The 26,122-nt window shown below is 42.4% G+C and overlaps 2 protein-coding genes across 2 annotated transcripts in view; both read left to right on the forward strand.

Annotated features, from left to right (window-relative positions):
* LOC126058050 (zinc finger protein 699-like) overlaps positions 1–26,122 on the forward strand; it is a 546,539-nt gene that overhangs the window by 407,701 nt on the left and 112,716 nt on the right. The gene's annotated exons all lie outside the window — the stretch shown is intronic.
* On the forward strand, positions 625–948 carry SERTM1 (serine rich and transmembrane domain containing 1). Its single transcript, XM_049853048.1, has one exon. The coding sequence runs from the start codon at positions 625–627 to the stop codon at positions 946–948; it is 324 nt and encodes a 107-aa protein (XP_049709005.1).

Here is a 26,122-nt window from a genome sequence, read left to right on the forward strand (position 1 = left end):
CACGTGCAGTACTTCTTGAAGTGTACTGGAGGGAAAGCCTGGCCAGGAATTTTGCTGGGGGCTGAGTAATGGATCAGATTTATTTCTTAGAGGAAGGAACTCTGAAGCTCAGTTTTTTGGGTTTGATTCTCAAACCATCCACTTGGCTCATCTGTTGAAATCCCAACAGATGGAGCACATCAGAAATGTATTTTCTTTTTTATCTTATCTTTAGTTCCTTAGAGAAAACTGGCAGCTAGGGTACTGTGGAGATATAATAAAAGTTCAGTTTTATATCATCATTTGCGATATAAAGATGTAAACGTTACTTGTTCCTGAGGGAGTTATTTCATTTTTTGCCATCCCTGGTGGGTTTTATAATTAACTCTTGCTGAAATAAAAAGTAAAAATAAAAATGAAATGTAATATTTTCTGAATATCATATATATATTTTTTGCAGGCTCTATGGATACTGGATCCCTGGTGCCTTTGTTTGAAAAGCAAGACATCTTGTATTGTTGATTAAACTCCCTGCAGTTTTTGCTGACACTGTCATAAAAAAAAAAAGGCAATTGTGTTCTTTTTAACCTCGGTGTGAAACTTTGACTTTTAACATACTTGTTCATTTCTTCATTCTTCATAAAGATGTCTGAAGCTGACCCTTCATCTGGATTTGTAGGAAGCGTGGAGAACGGAACTTTCCTGGAGCTCTTTCCCACTTCCTTGTCCACATCAGTGGACCCATCCCCAAGCCAGCTGTCCAATGTCTACATCTATGTGTCCATATTCCTCAGCCTTTTAGCTTTCCTGCTCCTGCTTTTAATCATTGCCCTCCAGAGGCTCAAAAATATCATCTCATCTGGTGCCTCCTACCCAGAGTATCCAAGTGACGCGGGAAGCTCATTCACCAATCTGGAAGTCTGCAGTATTTCCTCTCAAAGGTCCACCTTCTCAAACCTTTCATCATGAAGAAAATGGACGCCTCCTTGAAAACCGCAGCAGCTTAGCTTTTCCCTTAGGGGAAGTGTAGCACAAAGCATTTGCCTCATGAAACAAAAGACCCTTTTGGTTTGGTTTGGTTCCAAGCAACTAGTCGCTGTCTCCTTCATCTCTGATTTCTTTTCCAGGAAGGATGCTTTTCATCTGTGAATGCTGACGGAAATGCATGCAAAGCTCAGGGTAGAATTTCACAGCCCCCACTCGACAAAGCTGGAGCTGGCTGATAGGTGGATCAGTTAATTCCACCTTTGCTGGATGCAGACCCTTGCCCCTCATTTCTCTGAAGAAACCATGCAGCCAATTGAGCCAGCAGAAACTCTGGCAAAATTAAGTCTCTGGACTATTTAGAGGATATTTGCCATATTTTAAAAAAGGAGGGCTGGTGGTACAGTGGTTGAGGACTCAGCAGCTAACCAAAATGTCAGCATTCGAACCCACCAGCTGCTCCCTGGGACAAAGATGTGGCAATCAGCCTTCGTAAAGATTGCAACCTAGGAAACCCTATGGGGTAGTTCTACTCTGTCCTGTAGGGTCGCTGTGTGTGAGGATTGACAGGAATGGCTTTTGCAGTATTTAAAAGAGAAAGCGGAGGCACCACCTTTAAAAAAAGAAAGCCAATTTAGATTTCATGTATAGCATTTCTAAAACTGGGGGCAAGAATATGCTGAATGTTTTACGTAACTTCACTTTAAACAAATGAAAGCCACGTTTGTTGATGACTATGTCATATTTGGAAAGATTTTGGTGAGTTTAACTTTTTAATAGCAAGACAAATATGTATCGTGATGCAGTTCGTAATGTATTTGTGCCTCCTGTTGGTTTTTTTTTTTTTCCTGTTTACATTATGACTATCTTGTCCCCCAGTTGTGGGATTCTTTGTGATAATTGCTTTTACTATCATTAAGAGAAGCATCAGAAAAGACACCAAAAATTTTTTTTTATCTTATGTCTGTAATTTCCACCAATGGGGATTAAGCACCTGGAAAATAAGCATTTAGTTGTATTTTATACAGTAATAATGCCTAGAAATTGCATAAATGTGTTCCTTTGTTCAGTTTCATGTCTTTGTAACTTTAGAGCAGAGTTATATTAAGGCTCTGAGATGCTGAACGCTCATTCACTCACATTAGGGTAGAAGCCGTAGAGACTAACGTTTCGGATATACATCCTGTTACATACTCCACGGATGTTCCGTGCCTTTTATAATTAGTGGTATGTTAGCATCATACTCTGCATTAAGATTCCAGGACGTGGGTTTATATTACAAACTGTAGACACTCAGGGGCTGTGTAGCTGCCGGTGGATTTGGGGGTCACGGGTGCGACCATGCATTGGTCGGCCAAGTATGTCTGCACACTGGAGGTTTTGTCCATGGAGTGAGGCGTACGGGGGAGCACAGGCATGGACTATGGAGGAAGTCAAAAAATCAAACAAAACTTGTTGCCATGGAGTCAGTGCCAACTCACGGTGACATTACAGGACAGCGTAGAATTACCCATAGGGTGTCCGAGGCTGTAAATCTTCACGGAAGCAGAATGCCTGGTCTTTCGCCTATGGAGCCAGTGAGTGGGTTCAAACTGCTGACCTTTCGGTTAGCAGCTGAGTGCTTAGCCACTGCGCCACCAGGGCTCCTGACTAGAATGGGCCAAGGAATCCACCAGTGTTACAGGCTATATCTCTGTCATTCCAAAATGCTGAGAGTTGAGGACTGAAGACAGTGGCAGAGAATCAGAAGGTTCCTCTTCGTATTCTGCTTTTTAAAAATCCATGGGCCTCACTTAAATCAGGCCACATTTAACTATTTATATCTCAAAAATTTTCCCAGATATCGTAAGACCTACACTTAGGTAGGTAGATTCCCTGCTGCAAAATGTATAATTGGTGGAAAAATTGCCTGTGCTGCCCTTTAAAGCATGGCAGTGAGTTGGGGTTTTATTATACAGTGTAAAAACTGGACTGCAGAAGGTCTGCTGTTTTAGAGCGTTGTCAATGTTCTCTGAGGTGTGTGTGTGTGTGTGTGTGTGTATGTGTATGTATATAGATATGTGTATGTGTATGTATACATGTGTGCATGTATATATATCCCAATTAAAAGTTGTGTGAAAGCTACCGAGCCTTACAGAGGCATCTGTATTACCACTTTTGCTCCTTGATTAATCTTGTATTATTTTGGTTATTAAGGAAGAAAGAACATGGGTGGTTTTAAAACATTTAAAAAAAAAAAGTTTGCCACACAACAGGAAAATCTGAGTATGATCTGTTCTAAAGGGTAACTTTATACTCTTCCCTTCTGGAAGAAAGACTCCGTAAAATCATACAAAAATAAAGAAAATAAACTCTGCAAACATACTGGCTCCTCTCTGCTCGTCCAGCAATCCTTGTTCTCAGTGTTCAGTACAGTGATCGGGTGCAACACTCAGCAACGTGAAATAGGATTTGTCATTGCCAGCTTGCCAAGATAACAGATCGTACAACTCAAGATGAATTTGTGGTTCAGAAAGGTCGAAGATTGGTGTGTAAGTGAAGAAGTGGAGCCTGTTCAAAGTCCAGTTCTCCTCTGGTTCTTCTCAGTCAGGTAGGTGGCTCACAGTCTTCTCTCCTAGGAAGTCAGCCTTTCCAAGGAATTTGAAGCAAATCGCTTCTTTTTTGCATCTCTTCTCTGAAGCACATTATTGGGTAGCCCAGATGTCATCCTTTCCCCTTCCCTTCAAGGGTCACCTACCTCTGGTCCAGTGAATCCTATACTTCCCTGATCAGGAGAATTACTGGGAATGTTCAGAAAATATACAGGTTCCCAGGCCACACCCCAGACCTCCAGGGATGGAGCCAAGGAACCAATTTTTTAAATAAAGTCCACTCCAAAAAAGCAAACCAATTGCTACTGAGTTGACTCTGACTCACAGTGACCCTGTGTGTGCAGAGTAAAGCTGCTCCACAGGGCTCTCGTGGCTGTGACTTTCCAAAGCAGATGCCAGGCCTTTCTTCTGTGGCACCTCTGGGTGGGTTCGAATCACCAACCTGGTAGTTGTGGAGCACTTAGCCATTTGTACCACCCAGGGATTCCGTAAGGAACCCTGTGATGTTTCTGGTCAGTGGACACACTGTGGCCGAGGAAGCATATTTGAGAAGGATGGGCTGTCACCCACTTGCCATCCTATCCAACTGGTGTTTCTTTCTCAGGCTGACCGCCCACAACCCCTCTGGGGGCCCTGCTTACTTTCCTGCTGAAAGCATCTGAACTCAAGACCACCTTCCTGTCAATGGAAAAGCTGCTGCCATCCTACCGTGCTCAGCCAACGAGGTCCTGGGGAAGGTCACAGTTCTTTCCTGCCCATCTCTTCACGTCCCACAGCACCACTTCCCTGAGATCACGTAGACACAACCAGGCCAGGTTAGAGGTCTGGGGCTAACTGAGGGGCTTCAGGAGATGGAGAAATAATTCATGTTGTATGCTAAGTAAGACTGTTCCACAGTCCAGAGGACATGAAGCCTGCTGCAGGAGAAATGGCAGTGTCCACACTTGCCCCCCCTCCTCAAGTCTGCTTTTCCCTCTACAAGAGAGGTGTCTACCCCAAGCCATGCCAGGTCCCACTCTCTAGAGCATCCTCCAGGCGCCTCCCTGTGGTACAACACGCAGGGCCCAAGCCCTCAGCGCTGCACTTCCCAGACTCTGAATCACCCAGGGTAGAATGATCCAAGGGTGTGTGTGTGCGCATGTGGTGTGTGTGTGTGTGTGCATGTGGTGTGTGTGTGTGCATGTGGTGTGTGTGTGCATGTGGTGTGTGTATGTTGGTAGTGTGTGTATGTGTGCGGTGTATGCATGGTGTTGTGCTGTGGGGTATGTGGTGTGTGTATTGTGTGTGGTGTGTGATGTGTGTATGTGTCTGTATGGTGTGTGCATGGTGTGTGTGCTGTGGGGTATGTGGTGTGTACGTGTGTGGTGTGCATGTATGTGTACATGTGGTGGGTTAGTGTATGTGTGTGTATGCGTACATGTGGTGTGTGCGTGTATGTGTGTATGTGTGTGGTGTGTGTGTAATGTGTGTGTCTGTGTGTGTGGTGGGGTAAAGGGTGGGGGTGAGGAGTTGGGTGGTGAGCATGGGTGTTAGAGGGACAGAAGGCTTTTGTACAACAGTCCGTGATAAACTCTGACCCTCCAGGACCAGCCCTCTTCAGAATCTCATCAGCGAGGGAACAAGGTGTGCTTCTCGTTCTGGTTATCTAGTAGGTGGCTCTTACAATCCAAATGTGTCTATGGGCACACACACATACACATAGAAATTCACAAGCATACACTCTCTTTCACATATACCCACACCTCCCCAAAACCAAACCCACTGCTGTTGAGTCGATTCCGACTCATAATGACCCTACAGGACAGAGTAGAGCTGCCCCACAGGGTTTCCAAGACTATAAATCTTTACAGAAGCAGACAGCCACATCTTTCTCCTTAAGAGCAGCTGGTGGGCTTGAACCACTGACTTTTCGGTTAGCAGCCAAACACTTAACCGTCGCGCAACCAAGGCTCCTTTTTTAGATAGATAAATAATTGATAATTATGATTAGCGCTACAGACAGAATTAATTGGTCAAATGCTAAGAACAACCTGGGGATCACACTTAAGATACAGTGGTCAGGAAGGGCTTTCTGGAGGATACCTATGCCAGTATTCGAAGGGCGCTGGGAAGAGTATTCTCTGCAAAGTGAAAAGCAGGCACAAAGGTCCTGGGGCAGGAAGGAGAAGACAAGCTGAGTGCTGGAGTGCGGAGCCTGAGGATGGAGCGGTGGGTGGGGCAGATTGTGTAAGGCCACATAGGGTAGGGTAGGAGTTTGGATTTTTATTCTGAGTGCAATGAGAAGCCATTGAGGGATTTCAAGCAGGGAAGTAATATAATTGGATTTGTGTTTAAGAAAATACACTGGAGATGAACAAAAACTCCTATTCAGATCCACCCCTGGGTAGGGTATGGGAGTGGGTGAAGATTGTTCTCCCTGCTACAAATATCTGTTCATCACCTAGCCATGGAAACTGTCTTAGCTAAGATTGAGTGTTACCATACAATCCTCTCCAACCTCCCCCATTTCTACCACACACTCACCTCTCTCACACATACTCACCTCTCTCTCACACACACATATTCATCTCTCCCACAAACTCATTTCTATCACAAACACACACTTCTGTTTCTCACACACACTCACCTCTCTCACACATACTCACCTCTCTCTCACACACACATATTCATCTCTCCCACAAACTCATTTCTATCACAAACACACACTTCTGTTTCTCACACACACTCACCTCTCTCACACACTCATCTTGCTCTCACACACACCTCTCACACACACTCATCTCCCTCACACACATACTCACCTCTCTCAGACACATCTCCCTCACACACACACCTCTCTAACACACACTCATCTCTCTCACACACACACCTCTCTCACACACAGCTTTCTCTGACATACATACTTACCTCTCTCACACACATCTCTCACACACACCTGTCTCACACACATTCACCTCTCACACACAACACTCACCTGTCTCTTATATAAACCTTTCTCACACGCACCTCTCTCTCACACACACTCACCTTTTTCACATACACACTCACCTCTTTCACATACACACTCACCTCTTTCACATACACACTCACCTCTCACACACACTCACCTCACACACCTCTCACACACACACTCACCTCTCACACACACATTCGCCTCTCACACACACTCACCCCTCTCACACACCTCTCTCACACACACACCTCTCTCACACATATTCACCTTCCTCACACACACACTCACCTCTCTCACACAGACACACTCACCTCTCTCTCACACATACCCCTCTCTCTCTCACACACACACACCCCTCTTCAGATTTCTCTCCTCTCCTTTCCTTACTCTTCCCATTTGGACCTTGTTTAAAGTCTCTCAGTTGTTTTCAGTCCACGTTACCTCTCGCGCCAGTATTAACATGATGTGTGAATAATGTTCCAATGAAATGCTAATACTCAGTTAGGTTGAAGCATTTACAGTTTTTCTCCTTTTAAAGTTCCATTCCAAAAACTCTCTCATTTCGTTTGCACTACACAGTTCATTCCCTATGAGTCTCACCTCTTATGAATAGTTCACGTTTTTGGATAGCTTCTCCTTGGTAATCTGTCTTCCTTATTTAATCCTGCATGACATAGAACACAGGACTTAGAGTAAGACAGATCCCAAAGCCCAAAATATTACCTCTGTGACCTTAGGTAACATCCCTGAGCCTCCGCGTCTTGGTAACATGAAGAGATTAGTAACCTCCTTACAGTGTTGTAAATATTTAGTAAAAACTCATATGTAAACTGCCTACTGGTACATTGCTTAGCATGAGGTGGTGGTGTTGTTAGGTGCCCTTGAGTTATTTTCCAACTCATAGCAACCCTACATGACACAGAAGAACTGCCCGGTAGGAATTCCTAGGCTGTAATCTTTACAGGAGCAGATCACCAGGTTTTTCTCCCTCGGAGCCACTAGACGGGTTCGAACCACCAGCCTTTCAGTTAGCAGCCAAGCAATTAACCATAGTGCCACCAGGGTTCCTTGCTTAATATATAGTGCATACTATTCCATATAGGAAACCTGGTGGTGCAGTGTTTAAGTGCTCATTCAGCTGCTAACTGAAAGATCGGTGGTTTGAACCCACCAGGCACTCCACAGGAGAAAAATGTGGCAGCCTGCTTCTGTAAAGATCATAGCCTTGAAAACCCTATGGGGCAGTTCTGCTCTATCGTATAGGGTTGCTATGAGTTGGATTTGACTCAATGACAACGAGTTTGGTTTGGTTTAATATTCTATATGCAGGTATCAAGCAAACATTGTTTAGAACCTTTGACTTCAGAAGGTTGAAAATTTCCCATTAGTTCTCCATACTACCTATTCTTGCTGCATTAAAAAAAAAAAGGCATTGAGTTGACTTTGACTCATGGCAACCCTGTGCATATCAGAGTAGAACTGTGCTCCACAGAGCTTTCAATGCCTGATTTGGAGACATAGGTCACCAGACCTTTCTTCCGAGAAACTCCTGGGTGGACGGGAGCCTACAACCTTTTGGTTAGCAACTGACCATGTTAACCATTTGCACCATCCAGGACTTTAACTCTTGCTGCATCCATGGGCCTGATTCCTCTTTTCATGGAACAAACCTAATCTCTTTTTTACGTAGCCCCCAGTTCCGCTGCAGTGTTTCTTATTTTGCCTTCCCCATCAAAGTCTCCCCATGGCCTCAGCAAGAACACAAGACAAGTAGAACAGCCCTCCCTGTTATGCATTTATTGACTTGTGTTCCCCAAAAAAGAAATGTGGAGTCATAAACCTGTACCTGTAACCCCCAAAATATGTATTGGAATCCTAAACCCTGTACCTGTGGATGTGACCATGTTTGGAAATGGGGCGGGGTGGGGGGGTTGTTATATTAATGAGGTCATCCTGGAGTAGGCTGAGCCCTAAACCTAATCACTTCTTGTAAGTGGTATCCCATAAAAACTGTAGGCTAGACACAGAGACACACACACAGAGCAGGAGGAGGCCATGTGAGGACCGTCTATAAGCAAAGGAACACAAATAGCTAAAAAAAGACAAAGAAAGACTTTCCATTAGAGCCACTCCCTGCATTCAGACTTCTACTATCCTGAACTGTGAGAAAATAAATTGCTGTCCTTTAAAACCTCCCACTTGTGGTAATTTTTTATTACCGTAGAACTAGGAAGCTAAGGCAAGGCCCGTCTACTTACTTGAGCCCATCCCCTTCCCAGGGATGGTAGAATTGAGAACAGGGTTGTGTGTAATATGCAGCAGGAATGGAGGAGAAACAGATCAAGAACAAGGATGGCTGGGGACCATCCACTGGACGACATGCACAGCAAATTTGCCGGAGGGCTGTGGGAGTACAATCAGACTTGAAATGATTTTAGGAGATTCACATTGGGATGAGATGGTGCTGTGGATTGAACTGTGTCCCCCCAAAATATGTGTTGTAAATCCTAGCTCTTGTGTATACACATGGGTATGGTGCCCTGGTGGCACAATGATTAAGTGCTCAGTGGCTGTCTGACAGGTTGGCAGCTCAAACTCATTCAGTGGCTCTGTAGGAGAAAGACCTGGAAATCTGCTTCCCTAAAGATTATTGTTGTTGTTAGGTGCTGTCGAGTTGATTCCTACTCATAACAACCCCATGTGAGAGTAGAACTGCCCCATAGGGTTTTCTTAGCTGTAGTCTTTACAGAAAGGAGCCCTGGAGGCACAATGATGAAGTGCTTGGCTGCTAACTGAAAGGTCAGCAGTTTGAACCCCCAGCAGCTCTGCAGGAGAAAGACCTAGTGATCTGCTCGCATAAAGATTACAGCCTAGGAAACCTTATGGGGCCATTCTACTCTGTCATATGAGAACACTATAAGTTGACATCAACTTGACCACACACAACAAAAACAGCCTTTATGGAAGCAGATCACCAGGTCTTTTTCCTGCAGAGTCGCTGGTGGATTTGTAAAGATTACAGCCCAGGAAACCCTATGGGACAGTTCTACTCTGTCACATGGTGTCATTAGGAGTGGAAATCGACTTGAGGGCACCTAACAACAACATACATGTAGATATAATCCCACCTGAGAATAAGGTTTTCTTTGTTATGTTAATGAGGCCATATCATTGTATGGTGTGTCTGCAGCCAATTACATTTGAGATATGAAAGGAGCAGCTTAGACACAGAGAAAGAAGCACAAACAGAAGGGAAGATAGATGCCTCATGACGATCCCCAAGGAACCAAGAAACAGAAGCTGCAAAGAGACAAGGACCTGGGGAAGCCGACAGGGAGAGAAAACCTTCCCTACACTCCGTGCCGTGAACTCAGACTTCTAGCCTCCTAAACCATGAGAAAATAAATTTCTGTTGGTTAAAGCCACCGAGCTGGGGTATTTCAGTCACAGCAGCACTAGGTAACTAAGACCGATGGCACCTGAAAAGTTTGGCAGCATCAAGGCCTCTGTATATTTGCCCCTATTATCCAGAATTGAAGGAGCCCTGGAGGCGCAGTGGTTAAGCACTCGACTGCTATCCTAAATGTTGTCAGTTTGAACCCACCTGGCAGCCCCCCGGGAGGAAAGACCTGGCCATCTGCTCCTGTAAAGATTACAGGATGGCACCAAACAACAGCAGAGCTGCTTGTCCCTAGCACTCTCAACACACCTCCTGAGCATGGGAAGGAACAGTTAGCCTTGTTCTCTTGTTAAGGCTCATGTAACTTAGTGATGTGTTGGAGAACAGACTTCTGCCATATTATTATTATGTTCATATTAGTCTGTGAGCTGAAGATGCTGTCGTGTGCCTTTGAGTTGATTCCAACTCACAGCGACCCCATGTGGCAGAGTAGAGCTGCCCCATAGGGTTTTCTAGGCTGTAATCTTTAGAGGAGCAGATCGCCAGGTCTTTTCTCTGGAGGAACAGCTGGTGGGTTCCAACTGAAGACTTTTGGTTAGTAGCTGAGCACTTAACCACACTGCGCCAGCAGGGCTCCTTTATGAGCTAAAAACATGCCTCCCAAATATGCCTCAATTCCTCCTCAGCTTGGAGCAAAAGAAGTGCTGTTCTCAGTTGTTGTTAGCTGCTGTCGAGTCGGTTCCAACAAAACGAGACACTGCCAGGTCCTGCGCCATCCTCACAATCATTGTTATGCTTGAGCACATTGTTGCAGCCACTGTATCAATCCATCCCATTGAGGGTCTTCCTCTTTTTCACTGAACCTTAACCACTGCACCACTGGTTTACCAGCCATAAAATTCCACCATTTGTCAGTTTGTCTATCTGTGGTGGCTTGCATGTTGCTATGATGATGGAAGCTATGCCAATGGTATTTCAAATACCATCAGGGACAACCACGGTGGACAGGAGTCAGTGGAGCTTTCATACTAAGACAGGCTAGAAGAAAGGCCTGGTAATCTACTTCTGAAAATCAGCCAATGAAAATCCTATGGATTATGGAATATTGTCTGAGACTTTCACTCACTTAACTTTGGAGCAACGTCAGGTGGGACCGATCGCTGGAGAAGGACTTCATATTTGGTAAAGTGGAGGGTCAGGGAAGGCAAGGGAAACACTCCATGAGAGGGACTGACACAGTGGCCACAACAATGGGCTCAAACATACCAATGATCAGGAAGAGAGTACAGGACCAGGCAACATTTTGTTCTGTTAAAAATACCCTTGAGGGAACAGGAGAGCAGTGGGATGCAGACCCCAAATTCTCATAAGACCAGACTTAATGGTCTGACTGAGACTGGAAGGACCCCGGCGGTCATGGTCCCCAGGCCTTCTGTTGGCCCAGGACAGGAACGATTCCCAAAGCCAACTCTTCAGACATGGATTGGACTGGACAATGGGTTGGAGAGGGATGCTGGTGAGGAGTGAGCTTCTTGGATCAGTTGGACGCTTGAGACTATGTTGGCATCTCCTGCCTGGAGGGGAGATGAGAGGGTGGAGGGGGTTAGAAGCCGGCGAAATGGACACGAAAAGAGAGAGTGGAGAGTCTCATTAGGGGGAGAGTAATTGGGAGTGTGTAGCAAGGTGTATATGGGTTTTTGTGTGAGAGACTGACTTGATTTGTAAACTTTCACTTAAAGCACAATAAAATTATGAAAAAAATAAAGTCACCGTGAGTTGGAGCCAACCCCAGGGCAACTAACAACAACAACAAAGCTATAAAATTAGCTCTAATGGAAGTAAGTATAAGGTAAAGAAGGCACACAGAGGAAGCAGCCTTTTCTCCACACTGAGAACACCTGGACAAGCCATGTGCTATGTGGATGGTACCAAAAAAGGTGTTCCGGTAGCAAGAGCAAACACAAAGACCTGGAGGGCTGGCAGGGCTTGGTGTATGAGAGGAAAGACACAGCACTCCATATTGTCAGCAGGTGATGCAGGTATACAGCGCTCCAATTGTCAGCAGGTGATGCAGGTGGGAGGTGGTCAGCACAGCCCCGCAGCCCTCCACACTTGGTACAGCAGCGTAATCCCCAGCGCCCTAATGTCTGAACAGCACCTTAGACCAGGGCGTAGAGGGGACTCTGAAATCCTAGATGAAGGACAAGTGGCTCCGCATGGTGAGGCCTCTCCTCCTCTCAACTCAACTCCATTTGCCTCCATTCTTGAGGTCTGAGAGCCATCTTCCTGCTGAGCACCCCAAGTGACAAAATTGCTTGTCACAGCTCTTCCAGAGCGTTGGGGGGTGGGGTTAGCCAGGTTCCAGCCAGCCAGGACTTACACCAGCAGGACTTTTTGCTACAGTAGGTTGGCTGTTTTCCTGAAGCTCAGGAAGTGCTTCTGAGCCCTCCTGTGCAGGATACAGTGTGATCATTGGCTTCACAAGCTCATTTTCAAACTGAAATAATAACATATATGAAAGTGTTCTGTAAAGCCTTTTTTTTTTCTTTCAGTTCTTGGCACCTAGGATGGCTTAGTAATGCTTGCAGAAGGAACAAAGGCATGAGGACAGATGTGTCACACAGGAGCAAATTCCCTCTGCTCCCAGAAGGACAGAGGAGGCCCCTTTGGCTGCAAGGAGAACTGACTCACAGTAGTGTCACCAGTACCATCTATGGTCTATGGCAACGACTTGAATTGGGCCCTATAAGGACTTGTTCAATATGTCTCTTTCATCACAGTAGCTAAATCCAGTAGTAAGGAGGCCTGGTGGCAAGAATGGTTAAGCACTTGACTGCTAACTGAAAAGCTGGCAGTTCAAACCCACCAGCGACTCTGTGGGAGAAAGACCTGGCAATTTGCACCTGTAAAGATTAGGAAAAAAAAAAAAAGATTACAGCCTCAAAAATCCTATGGGGCAATTCTACACTGTTACATAGGGTCGCTATGAGTTGGAATTCAGTTGGCAGCACTTAACAACAACAATAATCTAGCCAATATTATTTTTCTTAGGAAAGTGAGTGGAAAGAAGGCCAACTGGAATATAAATACCACAGCTTGGATCACTGGATTTTTTAATTGAGTAGTAGTTTGACAAAGCCAGGTATACCATGTACCATGAAAATATTCATGGGGACACAGGAAAGTCATAATAAGCCAAATCACACACACACACACAGAATTACTAAGCAGGATAAAGAATCTTACTCAGTTCAGGAAATGTGGCCTCTTTGAGACTTTAAACCTCCCTCTCTGACGGCTGTTGTGCTTCTCAACCAGACATTCCATATAAATATTGAAGTACATCATTTATTTGTACTCTTTGCTTCAGTGACCCCACAGACAATTTATGCTGTAGGGTCAGCCACTCAAGCCTAAGTGAAACCCACAGTTCTGCCTGAATTCTTTTTTCACCTTTAGAGATGTTGCTGTCTCCTGACTTGGGATCACTACAACTTGAGAGAATAATTTGTTCCACTACATTCTGTCTCCCTCTTCCTTCTGATGTCACCTTTCATTAACCCCAAAGTTCCCCTCCTCCCATGGGATTCCACTGGCCTCTTCCAGCTACTCCTAGGAACAAGCATCCTTCACCCCCGGGGACTCATTTAAAGGCTCTGCTCTATACTCAGAGTCCACAACACCTGCCAGCTTCTTCTGCGCCCTGGGCTACTGTCTTGACTTGTTGCAAGCAACCATCTAAGATGCAGTCATTGGTCACTACTCATCCAGAGCAAAAGAGAAAGAAAGAAACCAAAGACTCAAACAAGAAACTAGTCTACAGGACAAATTGTCTACATGAAGCACAGCCTCATCTACCCTGAGATCAGAAAAACTAGATGGTGCCTGGCTACCACTACCAATTGTTCTGACCAGGGACACAATAAATGGTCCCTGGCAGAATGGAGAAAAACATAGAACAAAACTCAAATTCCTAAAAGAGGCCAAACTTACTGGACCAGTAGAGACCAGAGGAACCCCTAAGACTATTGCCCTGAGATACCCTTTAAACTTTTAACAGATTGGCTCAGAAAATAAACAATACCACCCATGAGTACTGCAGTTCTTTAAAAATTATCTATATGAGGCTGAACAGTCAACAATTACTTTAAAAAAAAGATGAGACGGTAAGGGGGCAGGGAAACTAGATTAATGGAAACAGGACAACCAGAATGGAAATACACATATTGAAAATGCTCACAAATAGTGAAGAATGTAACCAATGTCACTGTACAATTTCTGTAGAAATTGTTGAATGAGAACCAAAACTGCTGTGTAAATCTTCACCAAAAACACAGTAAAATATTACTAAAAAAAAAAAACAAAACAAAACACTGTCTTGACTTGTAATCCTAAGTAAAGCTAAATTCCTAGAGACATTTGTACTTCAATCTACAAAAGCTCCTCTGTATGACTTGACTTCCAGTTATACTGCCATGAAAAACATTGGAGGAAAATGATGTTCGAAATCAGTATGTTCCAATCATTTGTGATGGAGCTGACTATATATATGATAGAGATTTTTCAAAAACATTGAAGATGATCAGATTTGCTTTGGAGAGGGAATGGCTTTTTCTTATTCTCTGTATTACTCTGTTCCAAAATATATCTAAAACATGTAGTAATATTTCACTCTAATCTTGACCCCACTTTCTTTCTACATTAATGCCACATGAACATCCCAAATTTGACACAATAATTTAGTCAAGGACTATCTGTCATATATAAGGAACAGCATTTGTAAAGGTTTTCATCTCCTGATAATACGCTGTTATTTTCTGGATTGGCCTCCATGGTGCTAATTGAGAGAGAAAGTAGGTAGGAAGGAGATCAAGACATTGGTGACATGACTTTGGAAGGAAGAAGCAAGGAACCCAGGAGCAGGCAGAGCAGTTAATGGGGGGGAAATTACCTTATCTGGAAGCTCTCTTTCTCTCCCTCTCCTCTCTCTTCGGCTCCCTTTTTCCCTGTCACCTCAAGATTTCTCTCTCTGTGTCTCCCTTCCTCTTCCCCTCTCTCACCCTGTCTCTCATTCTCTCTCCCTCCCCTCTCTTTGTCTCTCCCTTCCTCCCTTTCTCCCTCTCTCTCTCTCCCCCTCTTCCCCTCTCTCACTGTCTGTCTCTTGTTCTCTCTCCCTCTCCTCTCTGTCTCTCTCTTCCTCTCTCTCTCTCTTTCTCTCCCTCTCTCATTCCCTGTCTCTCATTCTCTCTCCCTTGCCTCTGTCTGTCTGTCTCTCTTCCTTCCTCCCTCTCCCTCTCTCTCTCTCCTTCTTGTAGCCCAGGGCTTGGCACATAAGGCACCTGCAATAAAAAGTCCCTCAGTGAATGAACGAGCATCTTCAGAAAATAGAATCAAACTCTCCTCATGCAGGTCAGTATTTCTGTATAGAATTCATTTAGAGTAACAACAAATAAAACTCACTTTTAAATGTTTGTTTATAAGCTACACCCTACTCCATAGAAAAAGTGAAAACAGAAAGAGAAAAAAAAAATTAAATGATTTTCTGGGTCATTTAACTGCATAAAATTCAGTGTAGCTTTTCTCATTGTTTGCATTTCCGGAGCTCTGAAGAGCAGCCCTAGGCCTTGGACCTCTTCCTTTTAGCTTCTTTTGCTGCTGCTGCTCCTGTTGTAAAGGAGCCCCAGGGGCACAGCAGTTAAAATGCTCTGCTCCTAATTGAAAGGTTGGGGATTCAAATCCAACAGCTGCTCCTCGGGAGAAGGACGTGGCAGTCTGCTGATTTACAGCCTTGTTTGGAAACATGGTCCATGGGAGCAGTTCTAGTCTGGCCCACAGGGTCTCTATGAGTCAGAATCGACTCCATGGCAATGGGTTTGATTTCAGGTTTGGCTGCTGTTTTTGTCAAGCTGAATTCGACTCATAGAGACCCCATGTGACAGAGTACAACGGCCCCATAGAGTTTCCTAGGCCGTAATCTTTACAGAAGCAGATCGCCATGTCTTTCTCCTACTGAGGTGCTGAATGGGTTCGAAATGTCAACTTTTTGGTTAGCAGCTGAGAGCTTAACTGTTGTGCCGCTAGGGCTCCTTTTGTGGTAAGAGTAGAAGTATTATGTACTCCACTTACACGCGCTTGCTGTTGACTGTGTGCACCCCCAGCTGTCAATAATTCCTGTTTGGATCCACTTTCCCTTTGTTGATGAAATGAACCTCAGTGACTTAGCAACTTGCAGCCTGCCTTCTTAAATCAGTTAGACCTTCCTGCTCCAAGCAGACTGAACACAGCTAACCACTACACACCACATGGAAATAAAGTCAGAAAAACATTGAGCAGATCTCTTCATAAGCGAAAAGGTAATTGGCTGCTAATTGAAAGGTTGGCAGTTTAAGCCCACCCAGTGGCTCAGAGGGAGAAAGACCAGACAATCAGCTCCCATAAATATTACAGCCTTGGAAATCTTATGGGGCAGTTCTACTCTATCACAGATGGTTGCTTGCTATGAGTCAGAATTGACTTAACAGGAATGGATTTGGTTTTGGTTTTTTATAAACTGCAGGTATCTAGAGTCATCAGCTTATTCAGGGTGAGATCACAGTTCAGCCACGCTTGGCTGTGTTGCCGTAATGTAAGCTAAACTACAACAAATGATGGCTTGTGAAAGAAGAATGCTATTAGCACTCAGTGCTCTGATTTTTTTTCTATAGGATAAAGATGATTTATACTTTGGCATTTGGTGCAATGCAAATTTGATGAAAATATAAGATTATGCTAGAGATTAAGGACAAAATCTTTTAGCTCACAGGATGTGCAGATTGAGAACTTCAGTGAATTTCAAAAACGTGGGCTGAAGGTTGTGTTCTGAAAGCACTAATACGGGCTGTACACATGATCTGTTCCTAATGTGTGAAAATGTGCCACATGTAAGACCACTCATGAATATTTATTATGATCACTGCATAGAGCTTATCCTAATTTTTTACTTGTTTGTACTTCTCTGCAAAATGAATACAGAAGCTGAAGGACTGGCAGCCTCAAAGAACTTTACGTATTTGTATGCTCTGCACATGCTATCAGTTGCCATTGAGTTGACTCCAACTCATGGCTGCTCCATGAGTAGAACCGTGTTCTGTAGGGTTTTCAATGGCTGATTTTTTAGAAGTAGGTCACCAGGCCTTTCTTTTGAGGTACCTCTGCATGGACTCAAACCCCTAACCTTTGAGTAAACAGCAGAGTGTGTTAACCATTTGCACCACCCATGAACTTCTGCACATCTTGGTGCTGGGTGTCTTTGAGTTGATTCTGACTCATAGAGACAACACATAACAGTAGAACTGCCCCATAGGGTTTCCTAGGCTGTAATCTTTATGACTGCAGATCATAGGGTTTTTCTCCCTCAGAGCCACTGGTGGGTTCAAACCACCAACCTTTTGGTTAGCAGTCAAGTGCTTAACCATGTGCCACCAGAGTTCCTTTCTGCACATCTTAGGTCCCTGTTATTATGTCCCTGTTATTATGTAGGTTCTATGATTCACTGGGGCATTGATGGCATAGTGGTTAAGAGCTTGGCAGCTAAACAAAAGGTCAGCAGTTTGAATCCACCAGCTGCACCTTGGAAAAGTTATAGGGCAGTTCTACTCTGTCCTATTGTGTTGCTATAAGTTGAAATTGACTTGACAGCAATGGGTTTTTTGGTTTTTCATGATTCACTACACAATCACTCAGTATCAAAAATGAGAAATGCAAGAGGTGGGGCCAAGATCACTTCCAGCAATCCCTCTTAAAACAAAGACCAAAAAAAAAACAAGTGAAACGATTATATTAATGACAAGTTAGGAGCCCTGAACATCAAAGGCAAAGTTAGAAAATGGACTGAGCAGCAGGGGGAGGGAGAGACTGTTCAGAAGTGGTGAGGAGTTCCCGGACCTGAATTACCAGGAACCCTCAGGCACCATTCCTGGGAGTGACTCCTGCAGGCCCGTGGTAGCGCTCGGCCCCAGTTTCCTCAAGGAGAAACAGCCAGTTTCACAGCCTACTCACACCTCCAGAACCAGAGAACAGCGCTGTCAGCAAAAGCTAAGTACTAGTGTGTATTTTACCATGCCCACAGCCCCCAAGCCAACTTCAATGGTTGTCGATTTCCCTGGGCCTGGGATAGGTCCTGCTGAGCGCTCTGAGCCATTCTCCCAGATTTGGAGAAGGAATAAATTCACAATTGGGGGAAAAGATAATCTTCCAGCTCCACTACCCTGGGGAGCTCAGGACAGAAACAGCTCCTGTCCAGGCATAAATGGCCCGGGGACTTTGAACACCTTTCCCCACTGCATAGACCTGTGTGAGCCTACTTCAGGAGAATAAGCCCTTGTTGGCAGACTGCAACTTTTTCTGCTGTGTGGAGGAGAGGTGGGCTTTTGATTCTGACACCACTTTGCTCATTAAACAGGGTCCTCATTTACCCACATCAGGGGCCTAAGGTCTGGTGGCTCCACTCAGGTCACCCAGCCACCTGCAAAAGGGGTCCAAGGATAACTGGTGCCTCCCAGTCCTTACAACAAAAAATATTGGGTGCCATTGGTCCATCTGCAGAACCCACCCACCTGTATGCTCTAGGGAACAGGGAAATGCTTTCCTCAGAGACACATGGGGGATGATTCTCAGCCCCCTGCCTTGTTCAGAGCATGACCCCTTGCAGCAACCAGATGCCAGTACCTACCTCAATCACCCCTGCCCTTCTAAGACTGTAGGACAGAGCCCGTACCACACACTTGATGACCAGCTACCTGGACACCTGAGCTGAATCCATACAAGAAGGGTTAATGGATTCCTAGGCTCATATACCTGATAACAGCTCTAGTCATCTGGTGACAGGACATTAGAGCTTCAAAGGCTAAAATAATCAAGCTAGCTCACTCGAGCAACCTATGTGGACATATCAAAACAAACCAAAGCAAAAAGCTAGGATACACTAAGCAAACATAAAATAAACTAATACAGTAACTTATAGATAGCTTGGAGACATCAGTCAATAACAAGTCACATAAAGAAGCAAACCATGATCACTTCAACAAGCCTTCAAAACAAAGAATCAAGGGATCTTCTGGATGAAGGTGTATTCCTGGACTTACTGGATGCAGAGAACAAAAGATTAATATACAGAACTCTTCAAGACATCAGGAACAAGCTCAGGCAATACGCAGAACAAGCCAAGGAACACACAGATAAAGCAGTTGAAGAAATTAAAAAGCTTATTCAAGAACATAATGTAAATTTTAATAGGCTGCAAGAACCCATAGAGAGACAGCAATCAGAAATTCAGAAGATTAACAATAAAATTAGAGAATTAGATAACTCAATAAAAAGTCAGAGGAGCAGAATTGAGGAAGTCGAAGGCAGAATTAGTGAGATTGAAGACAAAACACTTGGCACCAATATATTCTAAGAAAAACCAGATAAAAGTATTTCAAAAAAATGAAGAAACCTTAAGAATCCTGTGGGACCCTATCAAGAGAAATAACCTACGAGTGATTGGAGTACCAGAACAGGGAGGGATAACAGACAATACAGAGAGAATTGTTGAAGATTTGTTGGCAGAAAACTTCCCTGGTATCATGAAAGATGAGAAGATATCTATGCAAGATGCTCATCGAACTCCACATAGGGAAGATCTCAAAAGAAAGTCACCAAAACATATTGTAACCAAACTTGCCAAAACCAAAGAAAAAGAGAGAATTTTAAGAGCAGCTAGGAATAAATGAAAAGTCACCTACAAAGGAGAGCCAATAAGAATAAGCTCGGACTACTTGGCAGAAACCATGCAGACAAGAAAGCAATAGGATGACTTACATAAAGCATTGAAGGAAAAAAAATTGCCAGCCAATAATTATATATCCAGCAAAACTGTCTCTCAAATATGAAGGTGAAATTAGGACATTTCCAGATAAACAGAAGTTTAAGAAATTCGTAAAAACCAAACCAAAACTACAAGAAATATTAAAGGGAGTTCTCTGGTTAGAAAATCAATAATATCAGATATCAGCTTAAGACTACAACACAGGACAGAGCAACCAGATGTCAACCCAGAGAGGGAAAACACAAAAATAAACCAAGATTAAAAAAATTGCTCTAAACAGGGAAACAACAAAGAAGGCAACATTAAAATAATAAGGAGGGACTAAGAAATGAAGTCATAGATCTTTCATATGGAGAGGAAGTCAAGGCAATATAAAGAAATAAAAGTTGGGTTTAAACTTGGAAAAACAGGGGGAAATACTAAGGTAACCACAAAGGAGACTAAAAACCTACTCATCAAAAAAAAAAAAAATACAAATAATGATAATAAAGACTCAACAAAAACAAAACCAACAACGAATAAGAGGAAAAGACAGTATACAAAGATAAACTACTCAGCACAAAAAATTAAGTGGGAAAAAGAAACTGTCAACAGCACACAAAAAAAAAGACATCAAAATGACAACACTAACCATACCTATCCATAACTACACTGAATGTAAATAGACTAAATGGACCAATAAAGAGACAGAGAGTGGCAGAATGGATTTTTTTTTAAAAAGATCCATCTATATGTTGCCTACAAGAGACACACCTTGGACTCAAAGATACAAACAAACTAAAACTCAAAGGATGGAAAAAAATACATCAAGCAAACAACAATCAAAAAAGAGTGGGAGTGGCAATATTAATTTCCAACAAAACAGACTTTAAGGTTAAATCCACCACAAAGGATAAGGAAGAACACAGTACAATGATTAATGGGACAATATTCCAGGAGGATATAACGATATTAAATATCTATGCACCCAATGACAAAGATGCAAGATATATTAAAAAAAAAAAAAAATCTCTAACAGCATTGAAAAGTAAGATAGGCAGTTCCACAATAACAGTAGGAGCCTTCAATACTACACCACTTTCAATGAAGGACAGAACATCCAGAAAGAATCTCAATAAAGACATGGAAGATCTGAATGCCACAATCAACCAATTTGACCCCATAGACATATATAAAACACTTCATCCAACAGCAGCCAAGTATACTTTCTTTTCCAATGCACATAAAACATTCTCTAGAATTGACCACATATTAGGTCATAAAGCAAGCCTTAACAGAATCCAAAACATCAAACTGTTACAAAGCATGTTCTCTAACCATAAGGCCATAAAAGTAGAAATTAATAACGGAAAAAACAAGAAAAAGAAATCAAACACTTGGGAACTGAACAACACCGTGGACAAAAATGACTCTGGGTTATAGGAGAGATTAAGGATGGAATAAAGAAATTCATAGAATCCAATGAGAATGAAAACACTTCCTATCAGAACTTTTGGGACACTGCAAAAGCAGTGCTCAGAGGTCAATCTATATCAATAAATGCACACATCCAAAAAAGAAGAAAGGGCCAAAATCAAAGAATTAGCCCGAAAACTTGAACAAATAGAAAGAGAGCAACAAAAGAAACCCTCAGGCACCAGAAGAAATCACATAATAAAAATTAGAGCAGGATTAAATGAAATAAACAGAAAAACAACTGAAAGTTAATGAGATTGAAAGCTTATTCTTTGAAAAAATTAACAAAATTGATAAACTATTGGCCAAACTTACAAAAGAAAAACAGGAGAGGAAGCAAACAACCTGAATAAGAAATGAGATGGGCAATATCACAACAGACCCAACTGAAATTAAAAGAATTATATCAAATTACTACAAAAAACTATACTCTAACAAATTTAAAAGCGTAGAAGAAATGGATGAATTTCTAGAAACAACCTACCTAAACTAACACAGAGACAGAACAACTAAATATACCCATAAAAAAAGAAGAGATTGAAAAAGTAATTAAAAAACTCTCAACAACAACAACAACAAAAAGCCCAGGCCCAGATGGCTTCAATACAGAGTTGTACCAAACTTGCAGGGAAGAGTTAACACCATTACTACTGAAGGTATTTCAGAACATACAATAGGATGGAATACTCCCAAACTCATTCTATGAAGCCAGAATATCCCCGATACCAAAAGCAGGTAAAGATACCCCCCAAAAAGAAAATTACAGATTTATATCCCTCATGAACTTAGATGCAAAAATCCTCAATAAATTCTAGCCAATAGAATTCAACAACATGTTAAAAAATAATAATAATAATTCACCATGACCAAGTGGGATTCATACCAGGTATGCAGGGATGGTTCAATGTTAGAAAAACAATCAATGTAATCCATCATATAAATAAAACAAAAGACAAGAACCACATGATCTTATCAATTGATGCAGAAAAGGCATTTGACAAAGTCCAACACGCACTCATGATAAAAACTCTCAGCAAAATAGGGATAGAAGGAAAATTCCTCAACATAATAAAGGGCATTTATACAAAGCCAACAGCCAACATCTTCCTAAATGGACAACGTCTGAATGCATTCCCCCTTGAGATCAGGAGCCAGACAAGGATGCCCTTTATCACCACTCTTATTCAACATTGTGCTGGAGGTCCTAGCCAGAGCAATTAGGCTACATAAATAAAGCACATACAGATTGGTAAGTAAGAAGTAAAAGTATCTCTATCTGCAGATGACATGATCTTGTACACAGAAAACCCTAAACAATCCTCAAGAAAACTACTGACTCTAATAGAAGAGTTCAGCAGAGCATCAGGGTACAAGATAAACATACAAAACTCAGTTGGATTCCTCTACACCAACAAAGAAAACATTGAAGAGGAAATCACCAAATCAATACCACTTACAGTAGCCCCCAAGAAGATAAAATACTTAGGAATAAAACCAATCGGAGATATAAAAGATGTATAAAAAGAAAACTACAAGACTCTACTGCAAGAAACCAAATGAGACCTACATAAGTGGAAAACCATGCCTTGCTCATGGACAGGAAGGCTTAACATTGTAAAAATGTCTATTCTACCAAGAGTGATTTATAGATACAATGCAATTCCGATCCAAATTCCAATGACATTTTTTACTGAGATGGAGAAACAAATCAACAACTTCATATGGAAGGGAAAGAGGCCCCAGATAAGTAAAGCATTACTGAAAAAGAAGAACAAAGTGGGAGACCTCGCACTATCTGGTTTTAGAACATATTATACCATCACAATGGTCAAAACAGCTTGGCACTGGTACAACAACAGATACATAGGCCAATGGAACAGAATTGAGAATCCAGACATAAATTTATCCACATATGAGCAGCTGATATTTGACAAAGGCCCGAAGTCAGTTAAATGGGGAAAAGACAGTCTCTTTAACAACTGGATATCCATCTGCAAAAAAAAAAATGAAACAAGACCCATACCTCACGTCATGGACAGAAACTAACTCAAAATGGATCAAAGACCTAAATGTAAAATCTAAAACAATAAAGATCATGGTAGAAAAAATAGGGACAATGCTAGGAGCCCTAATACACAGCACAAACAGTACACAAAACATTACTAACAATGCACAAACACCGGAAGAAAAACTAGATAACTGGGAGTTCCTAAAAATCAAAATCTATGCTCATCCAAAGACTTCACCAAAAGAGTAAAAAGATTACCTACAGACTGGGAAAATTTTTAGCTATGACATTTCCAATCAGCATCTGATCTCTGAAATCTACATGATACTGCAAAAACTCAACAACAAAAAGACAAACCAATTAAAAAAATGGGCAAAGGATATGAACATACACTTCACTAAAGAAGACATTCAGGTAGCTAACAGATACATAAGGAAATGCTCACAATCATTAGCCATTAGAGAAATGCAAATCAAAACTACAATGAGATTCCATCTCACTCCAACAAGGTTGGCATTAATCCAAAAAACTCAAAATAATAAGTGTCGGAGCAGTTGTGGAGAGACTGGAACGCTTATACGTTGTGGATGGGAATGTAAAATGGTACAACCACTTCAGAAATTGATTTGGCACTTCTTTAAAAAGCTAGAACTAGAACTACCATATGATCTAGCAATCCCACTCCTTGCAATATATTCTAGGGAAATAAGAGCCTTCACACGAACAGATACATGCACACCCACGTTCATTGAAGCACTGTTTACAATAGCAAAAAGATAGAAGCAACCAAGATGCCCATCAACGGATGAATAGATAAATAAATTATGGTATGTTCACACAATGGAATACTACATATTGATAAAGAACAATGATAAATCCGTGAAACATTTCATATCATGGAGGAATCTGGAAGGCATTATGCTGAGTGAAATCAGTCAGTTGCAAAAGGACAAATATTGTATGAGACCATTATTATAAGAACTCAAGAAAAAGTTTAAACAGAGAAGAAAATATTCTTTGATGGTTATGAGAGGGGGGAGCAAGGGGGGAGGGAGAGGGGTTTTCACTAATTAGATAGATGTTTTATTTTAGGTGAAGAGAAAGACAACACATAATACAGGAGTGGTCAACACAACTGGACTAAACCAAAAGCAAAGAAGTTTCCTGAATAAACCGAACGTCTCAAAGTCCAGAGTAGCAGGGACAGGGGTTTGGGGACCATGGTTTCAGGGGACATCTAGGTCAATTGGCACAATAAAATCTATTAAGAAAACATTCTGCATCCCACTTTGGTGAGTGGTGTCTGCGGTCTTAAACGCTAGCAAGCGGCCATCTAAGATGCATCAATTGGTCTCAACCCACCTGGAACATAGGAGAATGAAGAACACCAAAGACACAAGGTAATTATGAGCCCAAGCGACAGAAAGAGCCATATAAATCAGAGACTACATCAGCCTGAGACCAGAAGAACTAGATGGTGCCTGGCTACAACCAATGACTGCCCTGACAGGGAACACAACAGAAAATCCCTGATGGAGCAGGAGAGCAGTGGGATGCAGACCTCAAATTCTTATAAAAAGACCAGGCTTACTGGTCTGACTGAGGCTAGAAGGACCCCAGAGGTCATGGTCCCCAGACCTTCTGTTAGTCCAAGACAGGAACCATTTCCAAAGCCAACTCTTCAGACAGGGATTGGACTGGACTACACCATAGAAGATGATATTGGTGAGGAGTGAGGTTCTTGGCTCAAGTGGCCACATAAGACTCTGTGGGCAGCTCTTGTCTAGAGGGAAGATGAGAAGGCAGAGGGGAACAGAAGCTGGCTAAATGGACATGGGGAATGCAGGGTGGAGAGAAGGAGTGTGCTTTGTCATTAAGGGGAGAGCAACTGGGAGTATATAGCAAGGTGTATATTAATTTTTGTATGAGAGACTGACTTATTTGTAAACTTTCACTTAAAGCACAATAAAATTTTTTTTTAAATGTTAAGAGACTTTTTGGAAAAAGATAATCATACAGCCCTGTAACCCTATGGCTATATCAAAAGGAAGGTAAATCTGTAGAGAACTGAGAAATCGCTTACAAGGGTTTATCTTTTCCATGCATTTTCTTCAAGATCCAGGTGGCACAGTGATCTTGACTCCAGATAAGCAGAGTCTGAACCAAATTGCTCTGTGTTGCCGAAACACCTGCAGTCTCATTTCCCCCTGGGTTTGAATGTTCTTCTCTGACTTGGAAAGTCCTCATTTCCATACACACTGACTTCTGTATTCCAGCTGAAGTATCACATTGCTTCCTGTCTAGCCTTCCACTGACAAGAACTCAAAGGTAGCCATTTTCAAATAATGCCCCCGCTCCTCCAGGTTAAGGAACACAGGAGAATCATGACATTCTCCCAAATTTCCCAATGTATAAGCTGGTTTGGCTATTTTCCTTAATATCTAATTTTCTCCAAACCCCAAGCCCCACACAACCACCCATCACTTTATTCAAGGAGTGATGGTTGGATAATCAAAGATCATAAAATAATTTCCTTTCCTCCCCATTCCCATTGTCACCACAAGATCAAGTGGAATCGAAAAACTGCAATGACTTGGATAACTACTACAGTCTCCAAACTCCTTTCTTCCATGTCTAATCCATTTTGAACTCCGCCAGATAAATCTTCAAAACTTACTTTTCTACCATTTTCAGGCCTGCTCAAAGAAACTACAATGATTTAATTGCCTTCTACATCAAGTCCTAATCCTTGATATGGATTGAATTTTGTCCCCAAAAAATATGTATTGTAAATCCTAACCTCATACCTGTGGTTATGCTCCCATTTGGGAATGGGTTTTCTTTGTTATATTAATGAGGCAGGATTAGTGTAGGGTGTGTTTTAAATCAATCTCTTTTGAGATAT

This window comes from Elephas maximus, chromosome 14 (assembly GCF_024166365.1).
Source record: "Elephas maximus indicus isolate mEleMax1 chromosome 14, mEleMax1 primary haplotype, whole genome shotgun sequence".
NCBI lineage: Eukaryota > Metazoa > Chordata > Mammalia > Proboscidea > Elephantidae > Elephas > Elephas maximus.